At 38.3% G+C, this 27,513-nt stretch overlaps 1 protein-coding gene across 2 annotated transcripts in view; it reads left to right on the forward strand.

Annotated features, from left to right (window-relative positions):
* Nucleotides 1–27,513, forward strand: part of PLS3 (plastin 3) — an 89,711-nt gene that overhangs the window by 49,796 nt on the left and 12,402 nt on the right. For both annotated transcript variants that reach the window (XM_004064745.5, XM_004064746.5), the window contains exons 3-8: nt 11,588–11,751; nt 18,509–18,638; nt 19,146–19,278; nt 23,249–23,330; nt 24,130–24,295; nt 26,084–26,226. In XM_004064745.5, coding sequence (XP_004064793.2) covers nt 11,588–11,751; nt 18,509–18,638; nt 19,146–19,278; nt 23,249–23,330; nt 24,130–24,295; nt 26,084–26,226 — 818 coding nt within the window. The remainder of the gene's footprint in view (nt 1–11,587; nt 11,752–18,508; nt 18,639–19,145; nt 19,279–23,248; nt 23,331–24,129; nt 24,296–26,083; nt 26,227–27,513) is intronic.

Genomic DNA, 27,513 nt, shown 5'->3' on the forward strand with positions numbered 1-27,513 from the left:
ATCTCATATCTTTCTGAAGAGGTTTGAAACTTTCACCATATTCTCAAAGGGATGTGTGACCCTCGAAAGATTAGATGATGTTTTACCCTTCCTTAATTAGTTTGGCGTTATTGACTTTTTTATGGGTTTTCTGTGCCTTTGGATAATGCAGATCGTTCTACCTCGCCACGTTAAATTATAGCTTCAGTATAAGATGAGAAGGCATAGCATGCTATTTGATTTATCCTTTATCATCATATAACATGCCTTACAATTGAGCAGCTATGGAAGGTAAATATGGAGTATTTACATTCCAAATTTTAGTGCTTGGGTCAAGTCTATAGACAATAATGAGAAAACAGGGTGAGAACAGACTACTTATGTAAATACATGAATCAACATGTGCTTAGAGAGGTAGATTATTATTATTTGGTATCTCCTTGACTGAAGGGTACAGAATTAGCTCATATGATGATTTGTTATGTAAATCAGAATTTGCCGTTAGACCTGTGTCGAAAATCCCATTAGTGGAAAATGAGGAAATATACATTTCTGTTCCCATATATTTATGATCAACATTTTCTATGAAGGCATTCAGTAGTAGCAGTGTACCTTGGGAAGAATAATGACCCCAGCCAGAGTGACCATTCATAATCCCATCAAAATTTTAACTAGAAAAAACTGAACATTCCTGAATCTAACATGATCGCGCGCACGCGCACGTGTGTGTGTGTGTGTGTATAAAAATAGCAGTTAATTAACTTGCCATGGATACCACTTACTGTAAGAAAAATGCTACATAGTTTAATATATAACAGCAAGTGAATTCTTGGCTGCAAGAGTGTTTTTTTTTTCAAAATGACTCTCATTCAGTCAAAATAGTCTTATAATTGTTTTAGGAGTGCATTTTTGAACCTTTTTTAAAATTTATATTTATCTTTCAGCATTAGCAGCAGCTTAATTTGTTATTTATGAATAGAAGTTCAGAGTAGGCACCATGCCTTATTAAGTACTCATCTCCTCAAGTAAATGCTGAATACAGGTCTTGTCCTCATGTGCAGCATCTTGGAAATAATTACGTGCAATATTCCTTAAAAATTAAAGTTAATTCAGATATTGTGTACCTGATGAGACTTGGAATACATTTTATGAGTAAAAGAACTTCATTGTCCCTTAAAAGCTTAATGACATAAAGAGGATTGACCAATTATCTTCATAGAGGAAGCAGTTAAATTGTATTAAGTAAGGGATCAATGAGAAGTTTAACTGCAAGAAAAGGTCACTGTGGAGCTATTGTTTAAGTAGAGTTTAAGATAGGCGTACAGTTTGCCAAAGCCCCTGCCAGGCATATGTTCCTAACGTACTCAGGCTCTTATTACTATATATGCTGTAAAGAATTCTGGAATCCAGAATTTCTGCCTATTGTGAATATTATTCTTTTGTAGTCTCCACTCAGTATCTAGCATAGTGTTGCACACATGTTAGGTTCTCAGTAAATATTTCATTGATTGAAACCCAAGGAACTATATACATAGCCTTTTGATGTACTGGGATTTTTGTCATTATCAACCATACATTCAGAGGGCCTTTGTTGTGAAGATTTTCATTACAGTGGAATTTATTATTAAAGGTTTTTGCCATTAAATTGTAGCATATAAAATTTATATATATTTTTCAGCATAATAAAAGCTTGTGTGTACACTCCATCTTTTAGAAACTCATTTAAGGACCCAGCCGAGTCTTTCGATTTTCTTTAAAAAATCTTTGTAGTTTTAAGTTGTTGTTACTTACAGAGCCCTCAGGCAACTGTCAAAGGTGTTATAGAATTTTTTTTCTAATTCAGGGACACTTTATTTTAAAAACAAGCTCTATAACTTATTATCCTGTGAAGGACAGTTTTTCCTTTTTGTGGGGGTGGGTTGGCAGAGAATAGGAAAGACTACTTTGTCTCAGTTCAATTGCGACAAAATATGGAAATCATTAGATGATTTTCCCCATCTATTAACAATAATAGCCTTGATTATCTCCTTAGAAATTCAGCAAAATCATAGCGTGTGGAGAAAATCTCTGTAATTACTGCTAATCATAGGTTTTGTTCAATCAATTAATAGTGCTTTGAAACTCTCTTTACTAGCAATAAATTGAGTATTAGAATTTAAAGTTCTCTTTTCACTCACTTTCTGCACCTGCTTAGTTTTAAGCTCCAAGCTCATGTAATTATTTTAATTTTCTCAACAATTGTTTCCAGTGCTTCCCAGCAGCAGAAACGTTAGTTATCAGTTTTTGTACTTCATGATGTTTCAAATTTAATTTAAATGCTGTAATACATAACTATTTCTAAAGAAGAATAAATAAAACCTTTCAAAACACTTAGGTATTAATATTTTACCATCTAGAAACTGTCTTTTACATTCTAAGCCTTTAATCTTGCTATGGAAACTAGTGGTCATTTGGATGATTACTTGTCATAAAGAAAAATTCATGTAATGTAAACCTTTGCAGAGTTGCTTTAGTACTGCAAACACTTACCTTGCCTTGCCTTTTTTCCCTCCTGAGCACTCACTACTGAGGTTTTTTAAACATGAATTCAGCACTTTTGAAATAAAAGAATAATGGGTTTCTTAAATGACTAGGAATAGTATGGGTGTATTCCTTTGAGGTTTCCCACCAAACTAAGCAAAAAAAAATTGGTTGTGGTGATTGTAGCTATACCAGACTTCTCTCATCCTAGGAAGTTGAGTTGTTTCAAATTACTTGATATTCGCTAGTATATAAAAACCACATCAGGATGATGCCACAAAAAAAAACAGTGCTTTAGTTTAATTTACTTTCAGTATTCAATAAAAGAACACCAGTGCATATTTGTTTAATTATGCCTTAAAACAAAAACAAAACTATAGCCCGTCTAAAAAAAAAGAAACTAATCAGTGCTCTTTCATTGTGCCATCTGGTTAATTATATATGGATTATTAGAAGTGGAGGTCTCGGGATAGTCGGAAAACCATGTTTCAAAGGTGTGGAAGCTAGTTAGGAGTACACATGTGTGGGTGCATGGGTAAAAGCAATTTTTATTTTTATTTTTATTTTTATTTTGAGACTCCTGGGCTCAAGTGATCCTCCCACTTCGGCCTCCTAAAATGCTGGGATTACAGGCTTGAGCCATGGTACCTGGCCAGCCAGGTATATTTTGCTTCATGCACTAGATGTGTTCCTGAAAATCAGCAAGCCAACTGTAAATGGATTTTATGTAGTGGGATATATTTTAAATGTAAAGAGAAAATCTTATTTTTTTAAGTGAAGCCTGCTTTGAATTTTTTTATTTTTTTTTTATTTTTAATTATTTTTTGTTTATTTATTTTTTTTGAGACGGAGTCTCGCTTTGTCACCCAGGCTGGAGTGCAGTGGCGCGATCTCAGCCACTGCAAGCTCCGCCTCCCGGGTTCACGCCCTTCTCCTGCCTCAGCCAGGTGGCAGACTACAGGCGCCTGCCACCACGCCCGGCTAATTTTTTTTTTTGTATTTTTAGTGGAGACGGAGTTTCACCGTGTTAGCCAGGATGGTCTCGATCTCCTGACCTCGTGATCCGCCCGTCTCGGCCTCCCAAAGTGCTGGGATTACAGACGTGAGCCACCGCGCCTGGCCTACACACATGTATTTTTAAAACGAGAGTTGCAGCAGGGGAAAAATGATGGCCAAACTGCTGGAAATTTTGAGTCAGAAAAGGACTGATAAACATTTTTGATTGCCTGGTCTCACCCTCTAAACTTGTCCAGCCTTCTGCTGTACTTGACCTCCATCTTTGGAAATCCACTAGTACAGTGAACTCTAAAGCAGCAACCTCCAGTCTACCCTTAGCTGGAACTCATTAAACTGCCTCTTATATTTGCTGCAGTGAGCTACCTCAAAAGGTATAAGCTGTGAGAAGAAAACCCCATGTTTAGCTAAGCATCTGGAGATGTTTAGCAGCTGCCTTTTCTAAGGATTTAATGCCTAATGAAAGCTTGATTTCACTGCTTAGATCTTGGGATGGAATATAGTTTAAATTCTTCTGCCCAAGTCTTTTGACCGAGTCTTTTAAATCAGTATTTTGTGAGCTTTCATGGGCATTCAGGATTGTGTATGTGTGTAAACCCATTGTTAGATAAATAGATTCCTTTTGTCATTTCTTTAGTGCAGAAAATTTGTAGAATATGTTGGTCAAACCAAATTGAACTTTTAAATCCAGCTTTTCCAAAAGGATATGCATCTGCACTTGCTAGGCTTTCTTCTTTAAGTCCTAATGAGCACTGTCCTGAGTGGGCTAATAGAGAGGTCGCATGTGTATTCCAGATGAGGGCACACAATATGTGACCTCTTCATAAAGAAAGACACCAGATTTAGACAGATTCAAGGATGTTTAAAGCAACACACACACACACACACGCATACACACACAACCCAAGCGTCAAAGAAAATCCTAGTCTTTCTTACTGTCAAATTTATGAGACAAAGTAGCACCCCAAAAGACGCTTTTGAAGTGATAGATTGCAGCACGTACCACCTGGACATGGGCAGTGTAAAACAGCAGCTAAAATCAAAACCACTTGGATTCTGGCTTAGCTTTCTCCAGACAAGTACTTAAAATAGCTTAAATAACAGGATGCAAGGGGAGGGAAAACATTTCCTTTTAAGGATATGCATTCTTGGTGTGATTCAAACTTCTGCAGGAACATGGCTGTGTAATAAGTTTATTTACTTTAAGGTTTACTTAGGGGAGGGCGGTTGGGGAGTTAAATAGTATTTAAAATAATACTTGGTAAAAGAGAATAATGAGATTTCCTTTAAAACAAAATGCAGATGTGAACCTACATGTGTCATCAGAGAGAGAGAGAGAGAGAAAAAGGAAACAGTCCTTATAACAGTTGATTCTTTTCTTATGAATTCAGTCAGTGGCCAATATGAAAAATGGGCCTGTCTGGTGCAGCACTGGGAGCTGCGTAGTGATTTTTTTTTAAGTATCATAATTTTCTTCTTTTAAAAAAAAACGCTTTGTCAATTTACTCAAATTTAGCCCTTTACTTTCTGCCAGAATTGTGTTCAGTGATGAGGTAGAGTTTCCTTTATCCAGCTTCTCCTTAATGTCCAGCCATACTGACCATGTTTTCTAAACCAAAAGGTTGATAAGTGCTGGCATTGAAACTGCACTGCACAATATAGGCAGTATGGTAATTTATGTCTGCTTTATCAGCTGGTCAGAAACTATGATGCTGAAGCAGATGAGTCTTCAAAACACAGAGCTTTTCCCACTCCATACCAATGTATAGTTAATGAGAAAATGGCAAGTGAGCCAAAAAGGTGTTGGAGTATTGGCAGCATGAATGAGAAAATAAAGGACTGCCATCATGCCTGGTGGTTGTGATTTTAGTTTCCAGTTGTTAAAACGACTTCCAATCTAGGTATGTTATTTTAGGTCAGTTTATTATTAAATTCTCATGTTTATGTCAAAACTCAGAATAGGAGAAATTCACCATCAAACATACTGAACAGCAACATTCTAATTCCAATGCTCTGTTTTTAAAGTGGACACTGTAACCACAAATAAGGACATAGTCTTATGATTTCAAAAAATTAAATTGTCTTTTTGAAAAACCTTGCCACATTATTCTTATTCTCATTTTGCTTTTGAATAACAAAAAATTATCCAAAATTCATTTTGGGTTATTTGGAAATCATTCAGGTACCTCAGCTATTTTATTTTACACATAAGGAAAACATGACTCAAAGACTATCATTTAGCCAGTTTGTAAAATGAAACTACTTTTCTCCGATGTAGAAAATTAGATTGAATAGTCATCAGCATTTATGTTTATTTTTTAAAATTACAAGTTAGTCTTAGAAGTAGACTAACAGTTGTGAGCACCTGATGAGATGGAAGCTTTCTAAAATCCCATTATGCTACCTTTTTACTGGCCTTCCAAACCATGTTAGATCTTTGATATTGTTTAAGGATGTGTTTTTGGTTTTTTGACTGAGGGTTCGAAATAAAATTAGCATAAAACTCTTTAAGAATAATTGCATGCTATTTTGTCTCTCAAGTACTTTACCAGCTGGGAGGTTTTGTAAAATTAATTGCTAGCTGCCTTTTTAGGCTCCCTCTGCCTTCTTGTTTAAATTGAAATTATTTTCCTCAAAATATATGATTTAAGAGCTCTAAGAAAGGCTTGATAAAATTGACTCTTACTAACACTAAAATGCCTTTGATCATGGGAGGTAGTGTAAGTTGGACTAACACTGGGGGCTAAACTATGGGAAAATGGCAGAATAGGTAAAACTTTTAGAAGAGGACGCACATTCTTGTCATCCAGGAAAGCCTAAGGATATGTATTTGAAGTGACTCAAAATTTTTACAAGGATTTTGTAGCCACAGTTTCAAGTAAGACCCAGGGGTTCCGTTTGATTCATTTCTGTATCTTTGGTATGTAGCCCAGTGGGTGTCTTCCCACAGGGTAGGTACTCAGTTTGCTCTGGAGGGTGACTCATACCTAAACAAGTGCGCATCTCCTTTCTCAATAAAGCCAAAGCAGGTTTCTACATTTGGAACAAAAGAGATCCTGACCAGAGAGCTATCACTGGTTGTCCACTTGGGCCCTCCTTGATGGGTGTGTTCACTTAGAAAACCAAATTACAGATCTGAAGGCTGCTGGGTAGGGACAGGATTAGAACAAAGGGAATGAGATTGAATGTTATTTAAGGGATATTTCTGTCAAGTTTTGGTTTCTCGATGAATTGCCATTCAGTCTTTGAGTGCTATTTCTGTATTTCTGTCATTGTTGTTTAGTTTTGTTTCTAAAATACTCATCTAGGATTAGAGCATTCTTTCTTTGGTCAATTCCTGAGAATCAGTGATTCTACAAAAATAATTTTTTTCCATTGCTTATTATATACAAAAGATTGTGCTACATATTGGGGTGGGAGATACAAAGATTTAAAAGAATCTTTATCGGGAGATTTGCAGCCTAATAAGGAAGTTTGTCATGTAATGACAAATTCTTATTCCTCTAATTTCCTTTAAAATTTTCCTGTCCCTTTCTAAAAGCATTTCTTACTACTGCCCTTACTTCAAAATGAAATTTCCAAATGTGGTTATTTTATGTTAATTATGTTTTAGGGTGGCTGCTTCCTGGCATCTTTTAATCACATCAGTGAACTGTCTTCTAATTAATGTTCAAGAGAGGTTATTTCAGGGAGGATACAGACAAATAGTAATTTCTCCCTGCGACCCAAACTTCTGGAGTTTTTTGTTTTTGCTTTTGAGACAGTGTCTCACTCTGGTGCCCAGGCTAGAGTGCCATGATGCCGTCATAGCTCACTGCAGCCTCGAAATCCTGGGCTCAACTGATCCTCCTGCCTCGGCCTCCCAAAGCACTGGGATTACAGGCATGAGCCACCAGTCCCAGCCACCAGACCTGTAGTCTAACCTAATGCAAATAGGCAGCCAGATAAACTTTCTGGGCCTTAGTCAGTTTCATATAGCTTTGAATCCACTGTAGTTCTCCCACATCTAATTTAAAACATCTCTACCTTCCACTTCCATTATAACACTGAGAATACAAAAAGAACAAATCCTGTTACATACCTGTTATATACTCCAGTCTAAACTAGAGTCAAAGCACAGTGGCTCATACCTGTAATCCCAACACTTTGGGAGGCCAAGGTGGAAGGATCATTTGAGGCCAGGAGTTTGAGATTAGCCTGGTCAATATAGTGAGACCCTGTCTCTACAAAAAATACAAGAAACAAAAAGTTAGCTGGGCATAGTGGTGAGAGCCTGTAGTCTCAGCTACTCAGGAGGCTAAGGTGGGAGGATTGCTTAAGCCCAGGATTTCAAGGCTGCAGTGAGCTATGATTGTGCCACTGTACTCCAGCCTAGGCAACAGAATGAGACCCTGTCTCTAAAGATACTTTTTTAAATTAAAAAATTGGCTGAGCTTGGTGACTTATGCCTATAATCCTACCACTTTGGGAGGCCAAGGTGGGAGGATCACTTGAGGCCAGGAGTTCAAGACCAGCCTGGCCAACATGACGAAACCCCATCTCTACTAAAAATACAGAAGTTGGCCAGGCATGGTGGCACTGTAATCCCAGCTACTCAGGAGGCTGAGGCAGGAGAATCGCTTGAACCCAGGAGGTGGAGGTTGTAGTGAGCCAAGATCATGCCACTGCACTCCAGCCTGGGTGACAGAGTGAGACTTAGTCTCAAAATAAAGAAAATAGCTTAAAAGAAAAAAAGAACCCACTGAAGTGGACAACGTTTTGATAGTTAAAAGAATAAGCTATCTCTTCCTCCAAAGATATCATAAAAATGAGAGAATATTATACTTAGGTAATAAGGTGTAGTAGTGATCAGAATGTTATCACTCTCTATCTGTATTTAATATGCGTTACTGTTCTATCTCCAGGTTTTAAAAGTGTTTGTGTGAGGGGAGGGTTGTGAAGTCTTGTGTATTCTGATTTAGAATCAGTGTGATAGAACCAAAAAGGAACTTCAGAGATTATGTGGTCCAAAGCACTCCTTTTACAGATGAGAAAACTAGGACCTGAAGAGGTAACTTGTGCAAATTAATAGCCAAGTTGAGATAAGACATTGTGTCACATTATTCCCACCTTGTGTCTCTTCAAGCACGTATGCTGTGTTTCTTTCACTATGCCACACTTACTCTCTAGTACTGAACTCTAGTAATTTTAGAAAGGACATAGGAAAAACAAGTTGGTATATGCATGGGAGCAGGTGTATTTAAACCCAAGACATTCATAAAACAAGAGCCACTAAAATTTTGCCTCAGTGCCATGGGGATTACTTTGTTCTTTTTAGCAACTGCAGACATTATTGATGGATTGATTTCTACGTAGAAATACTTTACGTGTAGAAATAAAGAGTTTGATGTATGACCTTTTATAAATCCAAAGCAAAGAAACTGAATATACATCCTAGGGAAATTAAGTGCTTTACCTCAAAGGAAATCTAAGTGATTTTCACACTAAGTATTGAATGGTTTGTTATTGATGTTTTAAAAGTACAGATATTTTAATTAGCCAGGCATGATGGTGCCCACCTTTGGCCCCAGCCATGCCGGGGAGCTGAGGCAGGAGGATTGCTTGAGCCCGGGAGGTTGATGCTGCAGTGAGCCATGCTCGTGCCACTCCAGCTTGGGCAAGAGAGACCCTGTCTCAAAGAAATACAAAAGTAAAAATAAAGGTACAGGTGTTTTAATTCATAGATTTAAAATGTAGTAATCAATGTTTAAGAAAATTTAAAACTTAAAATAGACTGCATTAAAACTAAACAGAATTTCATCAGCATTCAAAATATTTGCAAGATGGTTCCATGCAGTATACTTAATATTTTAATTTAATTTTTAATTCCCCAGAGCATTCTTGCAAATTGCAATTTTAGTAATTGACCAAAAATTGGACAATGTGAACTACACGTAGATCACACTTAGAAAGAAATGTCAGTGTATTCCATGGAATACATTGGCCTAGCAGAGCTTATATGATCAGCTAGCTCCCTGACCTTATCTCTCATTTTCCCCCTTGTTCACTCTACCCAAGTCATATTGGATCTTTACTTTTGGATCTTTACTTTTCCCGAAACACACCAGACACACTGCAGCATCACTGACTTTGCATTTGCTATTTTCTCTACCCGAAATCTCTTGCCCCAGATAGCCACATGATTTGCTTCCCTTACCTCATGGAAGTCTTCATTCAAATATAACCTCATCAAAGTGGCCTTCCTTACCCATTCTGTCTAAGTAGTAGCACCACCACCATCCCTGCCCCCCAATATCTCTATAACCCAGGGTTACTCAACTTCAGCACAATTGACATTTTAAGCTGCATAACTCTTGTGTTGTACATGCAAGGAAGGGGTCATATCCATTTTAAGATATTTAGAAGCATCCCCAGCCTCTACGCACTGTATGCCAGGTGCTTCCTCTCCAAGCCCAACTCCCTTCTCCAGTTATGGCAATCAAAAATGTCCCCTGGGGGCAAGATAGCCCCAGTCTAACCCCTTATGCTTTTTTCTTTTTTTTTTTTCTTTTCTTTTTTGAGATGGAGTCTTGCTCTGTCACCCAGGCTGCAGTGCATTGGCGCAATCTTGCCCCAGGTTCAAGCGATTCTCCTGCCTCAGCCTCCCGAGTAGGTGGGACTATAGGTGCCCACCACCATACCCAGCTAATTTTTGTATTTTTAGTGAAGACGGGGTTTTGCCATATGGGCCAGGCTGGTCTCGAACTCCTGACCTCAAGTGATCTACCTGCCTCGGCCTCCCAAAGTGCTGGGATTACAGGCGTGAGTCACCGTGCCCAGCCTGCTTTATTTTTTTATTTTTTATTTTATACATTTTTTTGAGACTGAGTCTCACTCTATTGCCCAGGCTGGAGTGCACTGGCACTATCTTGGCTCACTGCAACCTCCGCCTCCCAAGTTCAAGCGATTCTGCTGCCTCAGCCTCCCGAGTAGCTGAGATTACAGGTGCCCGCCACCACGCCCAGCTAATTTTTTGTATTTTTAGTAGAGACGGGGTTTCACCATGTTGGCCAGGCTGGTCTCGAACTCCTGGCCTCAGGTGATCCACCCGCCTCAGCCTCCCAAAGTGCTGGGATTACAGGCGTGAGCCACCGCGCCCGGCCACAATACATTTTCTTAAATGCGCTAAGGTCATCTTGAGTCATTTCTCTGTTCAGGTTGTTTCCTTCTATTATAATTAAGTTTACATATGAAAATCAGTGGGACCTAAGGAACAGAAGATATTTGAAATTACTTGTGAACATCAAACTTTATTCACAGGAAAATATATACTCAAGTGGTTACAACCCTCAGGACATTAGCCTTTTTCTCAATAAATTAACTCTTGGTCATTGATCAGGTTTTTTTTTTTCTATTTTTAAAAGCTTCAGAATAAACATCATTCATTTAATCAGCACTTCAAGACATACTCTGAGAAACTTCAGTAGTACAAAAATTAAAAGGTTATTTATAGAGTCATATTAAATATCTGCTTTCCTCAGTAGTGCATTTATTTTTATAAACTCTATATTTGTCTTGAATTAATGTTTGTTTACATTAACTCTTAAAATAATTGGCACTGAACATGACTGCTTAATTTCAGGTGTACTTTGAAACAGAATCAGCATTAAGTTCATAAAAGTTCTTTTTGGAGCAATGGAAGAATAAGAAACACAAAATTCCTATACTTACAGTAGAAATTGTTCTGTACCATGGAAGTGTTTTGTAGGTTTACGATCTATTAGTTCTTTTTTAAAATCCTATTAGCGCCAAGTTAATAATAATTGTATTAGCCAACTATGCTTTCTTGAACTTAGGGATGCTCTTTTTAAGTAAATCTACTTACACATTGCTTAAATCACAGGATACATGATGTAAAACCTTGCTTTTTCCATTTAAATGTCCATTTCCCTTTCAAACAACTTTATGTTCCCCACAATAAGAAAATATTTTATTTAAGTGAGCTTATGAACTGAGCCTCAAATGAAGGGAAATACTCTAACTTATGTCTTTCAATTTTTTTTACCTTTTTTGCTTGCTCTCCTTTTTTACAAAGATCTCAACAGCAACGGATTCATTTGTGACTATGAACTTCATGAGCTCTTCAAGGAAGCGAATATGCCATTACCAGGATATAAAGTGAGAGAAATTATTCAGAAACTCATGCTGGATGGTGACAGGAATAAAGATGGGAAAATAAGTTTTGACGAATTTGTTTATGTAAGTATGTGAAAATTCACAATTATTAGAAGTAATAGATGTTCCCTCGTCCAGTGGGATGTTATAGTATTAAGTACTATTATGTTAAGTTCTTAAATATATCATATTAGTACTGTTATAACTAATAACATTTCAGTCATCCTGCCCACTAAATCTACTTCTTTTAGCTGCTGGAATATCTTAACAAACGAATTGAGAAAAAGAGCACTGCAGAAACAAAGATATAACATGATAAGATGTTAAGGTGATAAGTTATATAAGGTGAACAGTCTCCTTTCATGTCATCATTAAAGGGCAGTTATCAAGGTGCTAAGTGACATCTTTGAAGTGTTCTATCTCCCGCGGTGAACAGTGTGCTCCAAAATTTTAATAATACACCCTGACTCACAGTCTCGGAAGCTTCCTGAGCTGAACTTTCTCATTAAAAAGTTGTTTTCCACTCTTGTGGTGGGGTATTTAACTGAACCATTCTCTCTAGGATGATAATTTTGATAATTAAAAGTTTGAAGCATATCTTTTTAGTCCATTGGAAGAGGCATTTAACATTTTTGTTTTCTTCTCTAGTTTCATCAAATATTCTTCAAGGTTAGGGGCTGAGTTTTTAATTCTTTCACCCCCCCGCCCCACTCCCAGAACTTAGTTTGGTGTTCTCTACTCAGTGCCTGGAAAATGTATACATGGCACATGGTTCTTCAATGCCTACCACTATTGGCTGCTAGCAAGTGAGGTCTAGATTTTTTAGACTTATGCCATTTTCAGTCTGTATTTATTGACAGTGTATTTGAGATACGTGTTAAAAATAGCTGGCTGGGTGTGGTGGCTCACACCTGTAACTCCGGCACTTTGGTAGGCTGAGGCAGGAGGGTCTCTTGAGGCCAGGCATTCAAAACCAACTTGGGCAAGTTAGGGAGAACTTGTCAGCTTGGACAGCTTAGGGAGACCCAATCTGTACAAAAGAAAATTTTTAATTAGCCCAGCCTGGTAGCTCGAGCCTATAGTCCTCAGGAGGCTGAGGCAGGAGGATTGCTCGAGCCCAGTAGTTTGAGGCTGCAGTGAGCTGTGATAACACCACTGCCCTCCAGTCTGGGTGACAGAGCAAGATCCTGTCTCTAAATTAATAAATTAATTAGTTTTAAAAATAAAAGAATAGTTATTGCTTCTTCCCTCAATTAAGGATACCTTTAAGATTTTATTGGTGTATTTATTATTAATTTAAGGCTGAGTTTGACTAGATCTTACTAGGGATTCCTTTCAGTATATCACAAACTAGTTATCAGTGCCTAATATTTATCACAAATGTCCCAGCGCTCCTATCCTCCTTTGTCATGGTTTATTCTTCCCCAAGACAACTGAAACGATAGCATGTACTTCCATCAGTAACTGTGGCTCACCATAGCAAGTGAAATTTTGAAATGTTCTTTCCAATTAGAATTAACACCTTTAGAACACTGTAGTAGTTCAAGAAGCAAATTGACTAAGTAATGATGCCTACTCAGCTGACAGCATTTTGTGATTGTTTTTAAAATGCACACTTGTCGGCCGGGCACGGTGGCTCACGCCTGTAATCCCAGCACTTTGGGAGGCCAAGGCGGGCGGATCACGAGCTCAGAAGATCAAGGGCCATACTGGCCAACATGGTGAAACCTGGTCTCCACTAAAAATAGAAAAATTACCTGGGCGTGGTGGTGAGTGTCTGTAATCCCAGCTACTCGGGAGGCTGGGGCAAGAGAATCGCCTGAACCAGGGAGTCGGAGGTTGCAGTGAGCCAAGATTGTGCCACTGCACTCCAGCCTGGTGACAGAGTGAGACTCCATCTCAAAAAAAAAAAAAAAGCAGACTTGTGGCATAATTATAATGATATAGTTCCTGCCGTTTTCTTTTGAAATACTGATTTCCTCCCACCATTTTTTTTGTCTCCAGTTATGGCCAAAGCCTTTTGTTTTGAATTCTATGTTCAATAGTAAGTTGCAGTTTATTTGCAATTTGAGCGCTTGCATGTTTTCTGATGTATCACTTGCTCCCCTTTTAACTGCATGGTTAATTGTGAATTTAAAGTAGCGCAGAGCAGCAGTTAACTATGATTGGCTGTTTTTGATAAAATGTATTGCTCAGAATTTTTTAATCTATTAGAAAGAACAGACCAAAATCAATAGGATTTGCAATGTGTCATTATATTAAGGACAAAATTGTAAAAGTGTCTTTGAAAATGATCTTGGGGAAATTGTTAATTTTGTAGATTTTGAAATGTAGTTTCTACACAGCTATTTGTGGCTTTTAAGGGAGGAGGTGTGATTACCTTAGTATATTCTTTAAAAGTAAAGAACATGCACAATAATTTTGGCAACACCAGGGCTTTAAGAAAACAACATTCGTGAGGACATTTTAGGTTAGAATATACATTTTAGAATTGGAAGGAATCATTATGTTTACACTCCTACACTTTTCAAATGAAAAGAAACAAACAAACTTGGATTTCTGAAAAAGGAAGTGACTTTTCCTTTTTGCCTAACATTACATAGAGGACTAGTGGCTTTTTCCAGTACCTCCCTGCTATTCAAGAAATTTGAAATATCAAGGACAGTAAAGTAACCTACCTGAAGTTTTCAGATGCTACTACTACTATGACTGTATTAACCAAATGTCTGTCCACACCCATCTGCCTTGTCATCAATGAAACATCTTACAAATTGTTATACAAAATATGGGTAGAGCTTAGTTATCCAAGAAGTAGAAATCATGTTATTCCTGTTAGATATTGGCATAAGGAAATAGATATAAACATGTTCTTGCTTGTTAGGTTTCTGCTTTTTCTTTGAATTGTTGCTTAAGGGGTGTTAATTGCAAACCAGACTACAAACAAAAAGAGTTTATGTTAATTTCAGAAAAATGTGTGTGTGTGTGCGCGTGTGTGTGTGTGTATGGCAAAAAACAGTCCCAAAATTATATGTATGTAAACTTTAAAGGTGAAAATTAAATTTAATACCCTGCTTTTTAAAATTCTAAGCACTTCAAAACTAAAAATACTGGATTTTTATGCTTACAAGATAATAGGACTTTTTTTCTTTGATTGTTAAACTAGTATGGCACTTTCAGCAGAGAAGTAAGCTGCCCAGAATAGTCTTGGACATATAGTAAATACTATATAGGTGTTAGTTGCTGGGGTAGTTCTTTCTTTAAAAAAAAAAGAAGTTATGTTTTTCAAATATTACTAAGTTTAGGCCTACAAGACATTCCAAAATAATGGAAAAATTCAATCCTGCCTCTTTGGAAACATTTTGGAAATAAGCCCCAAACACTGGAAGCCAGTCAATTCTTTTTTTGCAATTCTTTCTGAAATCTTTCTTTCTTAAGTCATATGCCTCTGGATTGTTTTGGTTTGGCCACTCGTCCTGTGTTGAACTAACTCTGGGGTCAAAAGAAGTTAGCCGGTTGCTGAGAGTCTTTGAGAGAAAGAAGGTGAAACTTAATAAAAGGAATAAAAAACATATATATTCCATAACAGAGACTGAAAAAGATGTATAGATCAAGAGTGGTTATGGCTTCCTGAAAAACGTACAGCAGGAGTTAGCTCACAGATGATAAAGCAAGTCTTTCCTTGTGGAGAGAAAACAGCACAAAACAGTGAGCTCATTAGTATCACAACGGGCAGCTTTGAAAAGATTCGTTGAGAAGACTCCAGCACAGTAGTCAGCCTTGTGCTATCTCTGATTTCAGAGATTTCTTGTCAAGCCAAAGCTTGTACTCAAATAGTTTTATCATCCACTTAAGCGATTTCTTTACTAAAGTAGAAAGTAAAATGCAAATTCTTGTGTAGTGAATCAATATCATAGACACAAATCTTCAGTTCTTTCTTATCATTTTTACTTTTTTTTTTTTTGAGACGGAGTTTCACTCTTGTTGCCTAGGCTAGAGTGCAGTGGCGTGATCTCGGCTCACTGCAACCTCTGCCTCCTGGGTTCAAGGGATTCTCCTACCTCAGTCTCCAGAGTAGCTGGGATTACAGGCATGCGCCACCACGACCGGCTAATTTTGTGTTTTTAGTAGCAGAGTTTCTCCATGTTGGTCAGGCTGGTCTCGAACTCCCGACCTCAAACCATCCGCCCACCTTGGCCTCCCAAAGTGCTGGGATTACAGGCGTGAGCCACCATACCTGGCCCATTTTTACTTTTTTAAAACCAAGGGAATAGAGGAAAATACTATGAAACTAAAAGTTTAAGCTTAGCTGGAATAATTTATTTGAAACAATTTAGAAAATGAAGGTCATGTAACTTTTGCAAGACCTTTGAAAATTAACAAACTTAATTACAACTTTGCATTTCATTGCCAAGCATAAAGAGTTTTACTAAAGCTATGTAAGTAATTGCATTAGGATATATAGCAGAGACTATATATATATATGTTTAATTTATTTTCTTTTTTTTTTTTCTGAGACAGGATCTTGTTCTGTTGCCCAGGCTGAAGTGCAGTGGCACCATCTTGGCTCACTGCAACCTCCACCTCCCGGGTTCAAGTGATTCTCATGCCTCAGCCTCCCGAGTAGCTGGGGTTACAGGCATGCACCACCACGCCCACCTAATTTTTGTATTTTTAGTAGAGACTGGGTTTCATCAAGTTGGCCAGGCTGGTCTTGAACTCCTCCTGACCTCAAGTGATCCACCCACTTTGGCCTCCCAAAGTGCTGGGATTACAGATGTGAGCCACCGTGCCCAGCCTACTTTTCTAGTTCTAGTTATTGATTCGAATTCCCAGACGTTCTCTTTTTTAAATATGAATTAATCCTTTTTTCTTTGACATAAACAAATTTGGATTTATTTTTTAGCTGAAATCATGATCATTGAAACAACCTAAGTTTTAGAAGTAAATGATCCTTGAAGCAGAAGCACTTGTAATAAGAAAAATAACTTTACATATCTCATTCTGAAGCTGTAACATTTTTGTCATTGCAGGGACTTGTGGTATGTTAGGCATGAAGAAATGCACACCTTTCAGATTTTAACTTATTAGACAATGAAGTAGAGTTCAGAAAGAAGTAGACTAGTGACTATTGTCTTTTCACAGAGCAGGTGCATTGTTATCAAAAGGAGAGCTATAGGATCAAAATGCATCACAGTTAAGGCACAGTTGGACTAAAAAATCAGATTGTAGATAAAAATATTTTAATCATTTGAAAACTGCCTGAAGTGTGTGCGTAAGCTCCATACTGTTGATACTTAGTGAAAGTCAGTATAATGGCCATAGAGCAGGAAGGGTGATTTCATTGGTTGTGTGTAGTATTTAGAGTAGTGTGTATGTGTGTGTCTGCATACATATACAAACATAGACACACACAGACATTTATTCTAAAATTCCACCTCCAAAATTACTGGTAAAGCTAGCACAGAATCGCAGCTATGGAAATACTGAGTAAGCTTGATTTTGTAAAATTTAAGTGCTTACTAACTATTCTCTCAAACAAAAATTTTATTTGTAAGTCGAAAGAAAGTTAGGATTTAAGAAAGGTAACAGGAAAAGATGACTAAGTAATAGGGCCACTGACAACACATACAGCAACTTTTCTACCAGTTAGTAAAAGTCACTTTCTCTAGATGGATTAATTACAAAAAGGTACCCTCCTGGAAAGACGAAATACAACAAGGCACTCCTTCTTTCGGTCTGACACAGTCCTGTGCAAGACACAAGGCTTGGTTAGTATAGCTTGGGATGGATTTCTGCTTCTGCTCGTGCCTGCTCTGATACATACAACCTGAACTGTTATGTATATTGTAACCCTGTTCTATGAACCGCAGACATAGGCTGCATCTTCCTGAGATGTGTGTGTGAATACATATCTGTCACGAATGTTAAAGGTCTTTGAATTGCATTTGTTCAGCAACTTTTCCATTAAGTCTTAAGTTTTCTTTCAATGAATCCACTTAAGTGGAATTCTAAACGCCATTTAAAGAAAGTTGTATGCGGTTTCTACATCTTGCTCCTGTTTTATTGGCTTTGACTAATTTAGCCATGCACATTGGTGGATCAGGGACACATTTGGAATTAGGTACATTCCAATACCTCAGAAAAATATAGACAGATAGAATGTCCAATCAGATGGTTACACAGTACTAGGATGTGAAACTTACTGTGTTATAACTTGCTTTTGTACAATTAGAATGTTCCTTACTGTGAAGAGAAGCTGGACTTCATAAATGCCCCAATAAGACAATCACTAAAAAGCCTCTTTTTGGTGTTTATTCTTGATAGTCATCTATTACTACCAGCTTAACACATTTTTTAACTGCATTATTCTGTAACTTTTGATTTAATGAATTCTTAATGAGCTACCCCATTATACTGTAAAATAGTTTTTTGGTTAAATCATAAAATTTTATCTTTCTTTGCATTAAGAATTTTTATTAAAGTAGGGGGATTCTTCAATGTTTTCTCTCCAGGAAAAGAATAAAGCCTTCCTTGTTTGTAGAAAATTAACAGATTTACCTGTGCCTTTGAACCACAGTAGTTTTTGGCTTAAAGTGAGTTCAATGCATGTAGCGCTTAATGTTTTTGACAAGTGTGTGCAATTGACATTCTGGTGCTTCATTTTCAGAAGGGGTATTGTAGTACTTGTTTAGCATTTCAAAAACTCAAGCCCAATTTTTTGTATCTTTTAACATCAGCTATGGAAAAAATGTAAGTGATCAAGATATAAAAGAATATAAATATGCTTATTGTGCATAGTTTGAAATTAATTGTGAATCAACAAAATTACTTTAATTAATAGATTTTTCAAGAGGTAAAAAGTAGTGATATTGCCAAGACCTTCCGCAAAGCAATCAACAGGAAAGAAGGTATTTGTGCTCTGGGTGGAACTTCAGAGTTGTCCAGCGAAGGAACACAGCATTCTTACTCAGGTAATCATTTCATATGCAATAGGTTAACACAATGTGCTAAGTGGGATGGTTGCTGTAATGTCAAGGACGGGCTCTAGAAAAACATTACCTTCTAATTAAGAATACAGTAGAAGTCCTTTGTGACATGTATTTAGGCTTGAAACTAATACTTGTCATAAAGGCATTCTAAGTGTTTATTGTATGGCTTTGTTAGCTTGCAAGAGACAGGATACAATCCATGTAATGACAGGCTTTATTACAGTGCATTATACAGTAATATAAGTATAATTTTTAAGGAATTTTGTAACTTTTCTGAGGAATGGTTAACGTGTTCTATTCTTTTTCTTAATTTTGTAATTCCTAATAACCACTGTGTTACATCCAAGTGTCTGGGTTTCCACACAGAATAACCACATGTTTCTGACACATTAACTTTCAGCTCTACTGCGCAACTATTTCAGGCTTTGGAGTCAAATATTTAATAACTTAGAGTATGAACTAATGTCTTGTTATTTAACATAATTTTAGAGGAAGAAAAATATGCTTTTGTTAACTGGATAAACAAAGCTTTGGAAAATGATCCCGATTGTAGACATGTTATACCAATGAACCCTAACACCGATGACCTGTTCAAAGCTGTTGGTGATGGAATTGTGCTTTGGTAAGATGTTAGCTTGTTTTATATCCAGATATCCAAAAATAGCCTTCCATATAATTGATATATTTGTTTCTGCATGCTTGACAGATTCACCTCAAGAAATAATTAGAATGGAAAATTATCCAGGTTCTGCCTTTTTCATTTAATCTCTAGGTCTGTCCATGAATCTAAAATTCAGCCATAAATCGACAACCTCTTTATAGGGAAGCTCTCAGCCTCCATTTTCTTCTCAACACCAGGCCAGCAGAACATTACAACTTTGTTGAACTTAAGTATGTCAGTGTCTCTTTATTCTAAAGTACCACAGCTTCCAAAAGAAAAAAAGAGGCTACTCTTCAGTTCTCACTCTCCAATGACCTATTTCTAAAAAATGCTTTTGTCACTGCTGCTGCCCCACAGCCAACAGCATCTTGGCAGACATAACACAAGATTATCAACACTGCCAGTCGATGTTCCAATTTATAGAGGCAGTGTCACACAGTAGTTAATAGCATGCTCCATAATCAGTCTGCCTGACTTCTTTCTATTCAGTCCTGCCACTCTGAAGCGGTACAACTGTGATCATAATACTCAACCCCTTTGCATTTCAGTTTCCATCTATTATGATCTCCACATTATTATACTTATCTCACAGGGCTTTTGTGAGCATTAAGTAAATGACTACATACAAAGTGCTTAGGGTAGTGCAACTGACATATTTCAGATGACTATATATATATATAATATATACATATATATATACATATATAAAATATATGTGTGTATATATATTTACACATATATATTTTATACACATATATAAAATATATATGTATATATACATATATAAAATATATATGTATATATACATATATAAAATATATATGTATATATACATATATAAAATATATATGTATATATACATATATAAAATATATATTATACATATGTCATATATAACATTATATATGTATATATACATATATAAAATATATATTATACATATATGTTATATATAATATAACATTATGTGTATATATATATATGTTGTGTGTGTGAGATGGAGTTTCCCTCTTGTTGCCCAGGCTGGAGTGCAATGGTGCAATTTTGGCTCACCGCAACCTCCGCCTCTGGGTTCAAGCCATTCTCCTGCCTCAGCCTCCTGAGTAGCTGGGACTACAGGCATGCACCACCACACCCGGCTAAATTTTTTTATTATTATTTCTTTACTTTTAGTAGAGATGGGGTTTCTCCATGTTGGTCAGGCTGGTCTCAAACTCCAGACCTCAGGTGATCTGCCCGCCTCGGCCTCCCAAAGTGCTGGGGTTACAGATGTGAGCCACTGCGCCCAGCTGACAGTATATATTATAGTATACACAATTCTTCTTTTTGCAGTAGGGTCATTTTGGTTGTTTGAAAAGCTGATTTTAAAAATGTAAGATAGGCTGGGCATGGTGGCTCATGCCCAGCCCTTTGGGAGGCTGAGGCAGCAAGATCGCTGAAGACCAGGAGTTAGGTCCAGTCTGGGCAACAAAACGAGACCCTGTCTCTACAAAAAAATTAAAAATTAACCCAACATGGGGTTGCACCCCTTTAGTCCCAGCTACTTGGGAGGCTGAGGCAGGAGGATCACTTGAGCCCAGGAGTACAAGGCAGCAGTGAGCCAGGATTTGCACCACTGAACTCCAGCCTGGGTGACCCTGTCTGCCTAAGAAATAAGAATATATATACATTTCCTTTGTGTTCTGTTTACAGGCAGTGAAGAAATAATTTCCCATGTGTGTGTTTTGTTTTTGTTTTTGAGATGGAGCCTTGCTCTGTCGCCCAGGCTGGAGTGCAGTGGCGTGACCTCTGCTCACTGCATCCTCCACCTCCCAGTTTCAAGCAATTCTTATGCCTCAGCCTCCTGAGTAGCTGGGACTACAGGTGCTCACCACCGCACCCAGCTAATTTTTGTATTTTTAGTAGAGACAGGGTTTCACCATGTTGGCTAGGCTGGTCTCGAACTCCTGACCTCAAGTGATCCTCCTGCCTCAGCCTACCAAAGCACTGGGATTACAGGCATGAGCCACCGTGCCCGGCCTCCCTTGCATTTTAATATAGAGAGAAGACTGCAAGTTTCCCTCTCTGGGGACTCACCCTGCAGAACTCAAAAAATATATAAATTGTAAAAATAGTAAGAGATAATCATATTGAACTAAGATTTAAATTTTGCATGGAAAGAAGCATGGCTTTCTTTCTGTAGAATAAAATTTATTAGGGCAGTATTATGAACATCTAATATGTTAGAGCCAGGCATAGTGGCTCGCACCTGTAATCCCAGGTACTTGGAGGCTGAGGTTGGAGGATCATTTGAGCCCAGGAGTTCGAGGCTGCAGTGATTCGAGCTACGATTTGGGCCTCTGTACTGCAGCCCAGGTGAGAGTTAGACCCTGTCTCTAAAAAATAACAAAATAAAAAATGAAATGTTAAAGTCTAAATCTAGATTTTACCAAATGAGATTTTTCCTGATGAGTCACAGACTGTAGCCTACCTAATCTTTCTCTCGCCACTATACTGCCAGCACCAAATATAGTGTCTGGCTCATTGTTGAGGCACTCGGTAAACATTTGGTGAATGAAAGAATCTCATGCTCAACTAATTTTACTGTTCTGTGGAAAAGACTCATTTCCAATGCAGGATTTTATCTGTCTTTAAAATATATTCAATAAAGTTCCACCCCCCAGTTTTTTTTTTTCTTTGAGACAGGGTCTTGCTGTGCAGTGATTCAATCATGGCTCACTACTGCCATGACCTCTTGGGCTCAATCAGTCCTCCCACTTCAGTCTCCAAAGTAGCTATGACTACAAGCATGCGCCACTATGCCTAGCTAATTTTTTTTTTTAACTTTTTGCAGAGATGGGGTTTCACCATCTTGCTTAGGCTAGACTTGAACTCTTCAGCTCAAGCAATCTGCCTGCCTTGGCCTGCCAAATTGCTAGGGTTACAGGCGTGAGCCACACTGTACCTGGCCCAAGTTTTGTTTTCAATATCCAAGTTACTTTCTTTCATAAAAGAATGAGAAAAAATTAAAAAAAATCGAAAGAGAAAGCATGTTACAATCCTCTGCTCAGAGATACCCAACTACTATACACATATTTTGGTCTTTTTGGGTTTTTTTTTTTTTTAACGGCATCTTGCTGTGTTGTCCACGATGAAGTGCAGTGGCATGATCTCCGCTCACTTCAACCTCCGCCTCCCAAGTTCAGGCAATTCTCCTGCCTCAGTCTCCCGACTAGCTGGGACTACAGGTGTGTGCCACCACGCTGTGCTAATTTTTGTATTTTTAGTAGAGACGGGGTTTTCCCATGTTGGCCAGGCTGTTTTCCAACTCCTGACCTCAGATGATCCACCTGCCTTGGCCTCCCAAAGTGTGGGATTACAGGCGTGAGCCACCATGCCTGGCCAGGGTTTTATTTATTTATTTATTTATTTATTTATTTATTTATTTATTTTTTCTTTTGAGACGGGGTCTTGCTCTGTTGCCCAGGCTGGAGTGGAATGGTGTGATCGTAGCTCACTGTAACTTTGAACTCCTGGGCTCAAGCTATCCTCTTTCCTCAGCCTCCTGGGTAACCTGTACTACAGGCACATGCCACCATGCCCGGCTAATTTTTTTATCGTTTTTGCAGAAACAGGGTCTCACTATATTGCCCAGGCTGGTCTGGAACTCCTGGCCTCAAGCAGTCCTCCTGCTTCAGCCTCCCAAAGTGCTGGGATTATAGACATCAGCCACCACATCAGGCCTTGGCCTTTTTTATTTTTAGTTTTTATTTTCCATATGTGTAGTTTATTATGATCAACATGATAAAAGTCATCTAGCTACATTTTTTAGAGTACATGAAAGAGATGTTATAGTAAGCTTTAAAATATTTGTAAATATTTACAGCCACTTTATAAAAGGGAATCAGCTCTTTTTTTTTTACATCAAACTTTTTTTTTATTTTTGTTTCAGTAAAATGATTAACCTTTCAGTTCCTGATACCATTGATGAAAGAGCAATCAACAAGAAGAAACTTACACCCTTCATCATTCAGGTATGCATTGTTCTCCCCTCCGTTTAACCTGAAATTACTGTTTGAGGACCTGTTCTGCAGACTTCAGCCTCTGCACTCTGTAGGCTCCCAATCAATCCTCGTAAAAACTGTTGAGTGTGGGATTGTTATCCAGATTATACAGACAGAACTGGGACTCAGAAAGGTTTCTGAGCTTGCCTGAGATTAATGTTGGAACTGAGGTTCAAATCCCATTCTAATTTCAAAGCCCCATGTTCTTTTCATTTCATAATTTGTTCAAGCACTACAGAGAGAAGCAGAAGTATATAAGCTCTTAATTAACTGGCGTGCTTAAGAAATGGAGCATTTTTTTTTCTATCAAGTGAATATTAGATTATTAGCAAAATTCCCTCGGGGAAGAGCACCTCTTGGGATGTGGACATTGATAACTTCTAAAACTCTTTTGGGCATATGCAGTACTGTTGGTCTCTCACCCATTTAGGCATTTTTGGAATTATAACACTTTACTCACATGGATATATTTACTGTGGTACTCAGCCTTTTCATTTAGTGCCAGCGTACTTCAAAAGGTACCAAATAAAAATACAAAGTTAACTTCTCATGAGATTCTGCAAAAGGCAATAGCAATAAGGCTGAAATTTGTCTTAGCTAGGCTTTCTAACACAAAACTCTGGAATTTGTTTTTTGTGACACATATATGGATGAAATTAATACAGGGTATTAATTTCCTCATTGAATGTTATTTTCAGTGAAGGGAGAAAGTAGACTGCTAAAAAATGGAAAGGTCAAGAAGCAAGGGTGTAATTTGGCTGTCTTGCAGGAAAACTTGAACTTGGCACTGAACTCTGCTTCTGCCATTGGGTGTCATGTTGTGAACATTGGTGCAGAAGATTTGAGGGCTGGGAAACCTCATCTGGTTTTGGGACTGCTTTGGCAGATCATTAAGATCGGTTTGTTCGCTGACATTGAATTAAGCAGGAATGAAGGTAATGGAACACAGTCATTCTGGCAGTTGTTTATTGGTTATTTTTTTCTAGTCATGCAGACTTTCGTGCTCTCACTTAATGGAGGTGATTAAATGGTGGTAACTAGAATGAACATAAGGTAATGCTATAGAGTTATTCAGGAAAATAGCCTAATTACATGACTCTCTTCTTTACTAGTAATTCACATTTGTCTGGCACTTTACAATTCATTTTGCAATAATGACACAAAAGCACAGAGAGATTAAGGAGCTTTCCTGAAGTCCTCAAACTTGATTATCTATTTTTTTCTGTTCTGCCTACACAACTTCTACCCCGTTACCACCCTCAGCTCCACCATTTTGCACCATCTTCTTTTTTGGAGACAGGGTCTTACTCTGTCACCCAGGCTGGAGTGCAGTGGCACAATCAGCCTGGCTAACATGGTGAAACCCCGTTTCTACTAAAAATACAAAAAATTAGCCGGGCGTGGTGGCACGTGCCTGTGTTCCCAGCTTCTCTGGAGGCTGAGGCAGGAGAATTGCTTGAACCCGGAAGGCGGAGGTTGCAGTGAGCTGAGATTGTGCCATTGCACTCCAGCCTGGGCGAAAGAGCGAGACTCTGTCTCAAAAAAAAAAAAAAAAAGAAAGAAAGAAAAAAAAAGAGAGAAAATGTAAGATTGCAACTGGGTGTGTTGGACCATGCCTGTAATCCCAGCACTTTGGGAGGCCGAGACAGGTGGATCACTTGAGGCCAGGAGTTGGAGACCACCCTGGCTAACATGGCAGAACCCCGTCTCTACAAAAAATAGAAAAGTTACCTGGGCGTGGTGGCATGTGCCTGTAGTCCCAGCTAGTCAGGAGGCTGAGGCAGGAGAATCACTTGAACCTGGGAGGCAGAGGTTGCAGCAAGCCGAGATCATGGAGGCAGAGGTTGCAGTGAGCCGAGATCACGCCACTGCACTCCAGCCTGGTCAGTAGTGCGAGACTCTCTCAAAAGAAAGAAAAGAGAAAGAAAATATAAGGATGAATTATATTCCTCTTAAAATAGGATTGAGCCTTCAAGAGTTAATTGATTAATTATACTTAAATACAAACACCACCGTGTTTCTAGACTACTTTAATCAAAAGGTTAAGTAAAAGATTCCCAGATTTTAAACATCTTTCCCCCAAATCCCTGACTTTTTTTTTTTTTTTTTTTTTGAGACGGAGTCTCGCTCTGTTGCCCAGGCTGGAGTGCAGTGGCGCCATCTCAGCTCACTGCAAGCTCCACCTCCCGGGTTCACGCCATTCTCCTGCCTCAGCCTCCCAAGTAGCTGGGACTGCAGGCGCCTGCCACCACGCCCGGCTAATTTTTTGTATTTTTAGTAGAGATGGGGTTTCAGCGTGTTAGCCAGGATGGTCTTGATCTCCTGACCTCGTGATCCGCCCGCCTCGGCCTCCCAAAGTGCTGGGATTACAGGCGTGAGCCACCGCACCCAGACCCAAATCCTTGACTTTAGAAGTGTTAAATAAGAACAATTTATACAAACATATGACATAATGTGAAGCTTGCATTAAGCTTAAAGGCCATAACCTCATTTGGTATTTGAAATGTGAAGAATAACAGAGAAAAGAATAAATTGTAGTATTATGTTATTATATCTGTTATATATTTATCTTTTTTAGTAGATTATGAGTATCTTGAAACTAGGAGCTATGTCATAGTAGTTTTTGCACCTCTATTACTTAGCAGTGTCAAAAGACTGAATGAACTTGGCATGACCATTATTATGTCATATAATAACTGTGGGATTTTTTTTTTTTCTTCTAGCCTTGGCCGCTTTACTCCGAGATGGTGAGACTTTGGAGGAACTTATGAAATTGTCTCCAGAAGAGCTTCTGCTTAGATGGGCAAACTTTCATTTGGAAAACTCGGGCTGGCAAAAAATTAACAACTTTAGTGCTGACATCAAGGTAACTGTTCAAAGAATCACAACATTTTGGGGGGATATAATAGCTGGAAGATTTCATCCCAGCTTAACAGAGAGAAAATCCTAATACTGTATTACCAAGCCTTGTTGTCTCTTGGCCCTGAAGGTAGATTTTAGAAGAGTAATAGAGCCAGATAAGGAGCATTAGCACCTATGTTTTATTTTGTGGAAAAAGGTAAAAATATTATGCTAATTTATCATATTATAATGCTAATTTGTTATATCCTGCCGATTGGTAAACATGGAGTATTAAAGAATAGGACATGACTATTCTATTCTTAACTGCCTTTCCCAGGCCTCAGTGTACCTGTTAGTAAACACACCTAGAAGAGAGAGGAAGGGCCTCACGATTTCCTCTTCACCTTTTTTATTTGGCTTCTCTCCTGTCATTTTATCCTACCTTTAGTTGTGAGGATAGCAATGAGCTCTTATTTATGTCTGTGTATCCTACCTCAGCCCCTGCTCCAGGGCCCTCCTACTAAAGCCAACTTAAAACGTAGTGTGTGGCATATACAAGACCCTCATATTTCTTGCATTGAATTGAGTTTTTTTTTCACTCACTGTTTATCACGAGCAGTGGGGGAAAACTAACAATGGAGGAAGACATTTATTACATGTTGCCTTTGGCTTCTCATGCAGAGGGCCAACATTACCATAGCAAACATTGTGTGGAGTTCTCCTTAACTGCCTCAATTCTGTCTGACATCCAGATGTTGGTACACAGGGAATAAACTTAAGGATCTTCATCAGATGTCACTGACCAGCAAGGCTGTGAAAACAATACTATGTGATGATATGATTTTGTTCAGTGATGAGAGGAAGCAGTGAGTTGCCTGTACTACTGATTTCATCCATGAAAATTAAGAGTAGCCCCAAAATTATAAGACCAACTGACCCTGCCCTCTCTTTTAATTATACAATATGTTTGGCCAGGTTTGTTGTTGTTGTTGTTGTTGTTGTGACAGGGTCTCACTTCGTCACCCAGGCTGGAGTGCAGTGGTGCTAACATGGCTCACTGCAGCCTTTACCTCCCAAGCTCAAGCAATCTTCCCACTTCAGCCTCCCAAGTAGCTGGGACTACAGGTACACACCACCAAGCCCGATTGATTTTTTTTTTCTTTTTCTGAGATGGAGTCTCCCTCTGTCACTCAGGCTGGAGTGCAGTGGCACTATCTCGGCTCACTGCAACCTCCGCCTCCCAGGTTCAAGTGATTCTTCTGCCTCAGTCTCCTGAGTAGCTGGAATTACAGGCATCCACCACCACGCCCAG

This window comes from Gorilla gorilla, chromosome X (genome assembly GCF_029281585.2).
Source record: "Gorilla gorilla gorilla isolate KB3781 chromosome X, NHGRI_mGorGor1-v2.1_pri, whole genome shotgun sequence".
Taxonomy (NCBI): domain Eukaryota; kingdom Metazoa; phylum Chordata; class Mammalia; order Primates; family Hominidae; genus Gorilla; species Gorilla gorilla.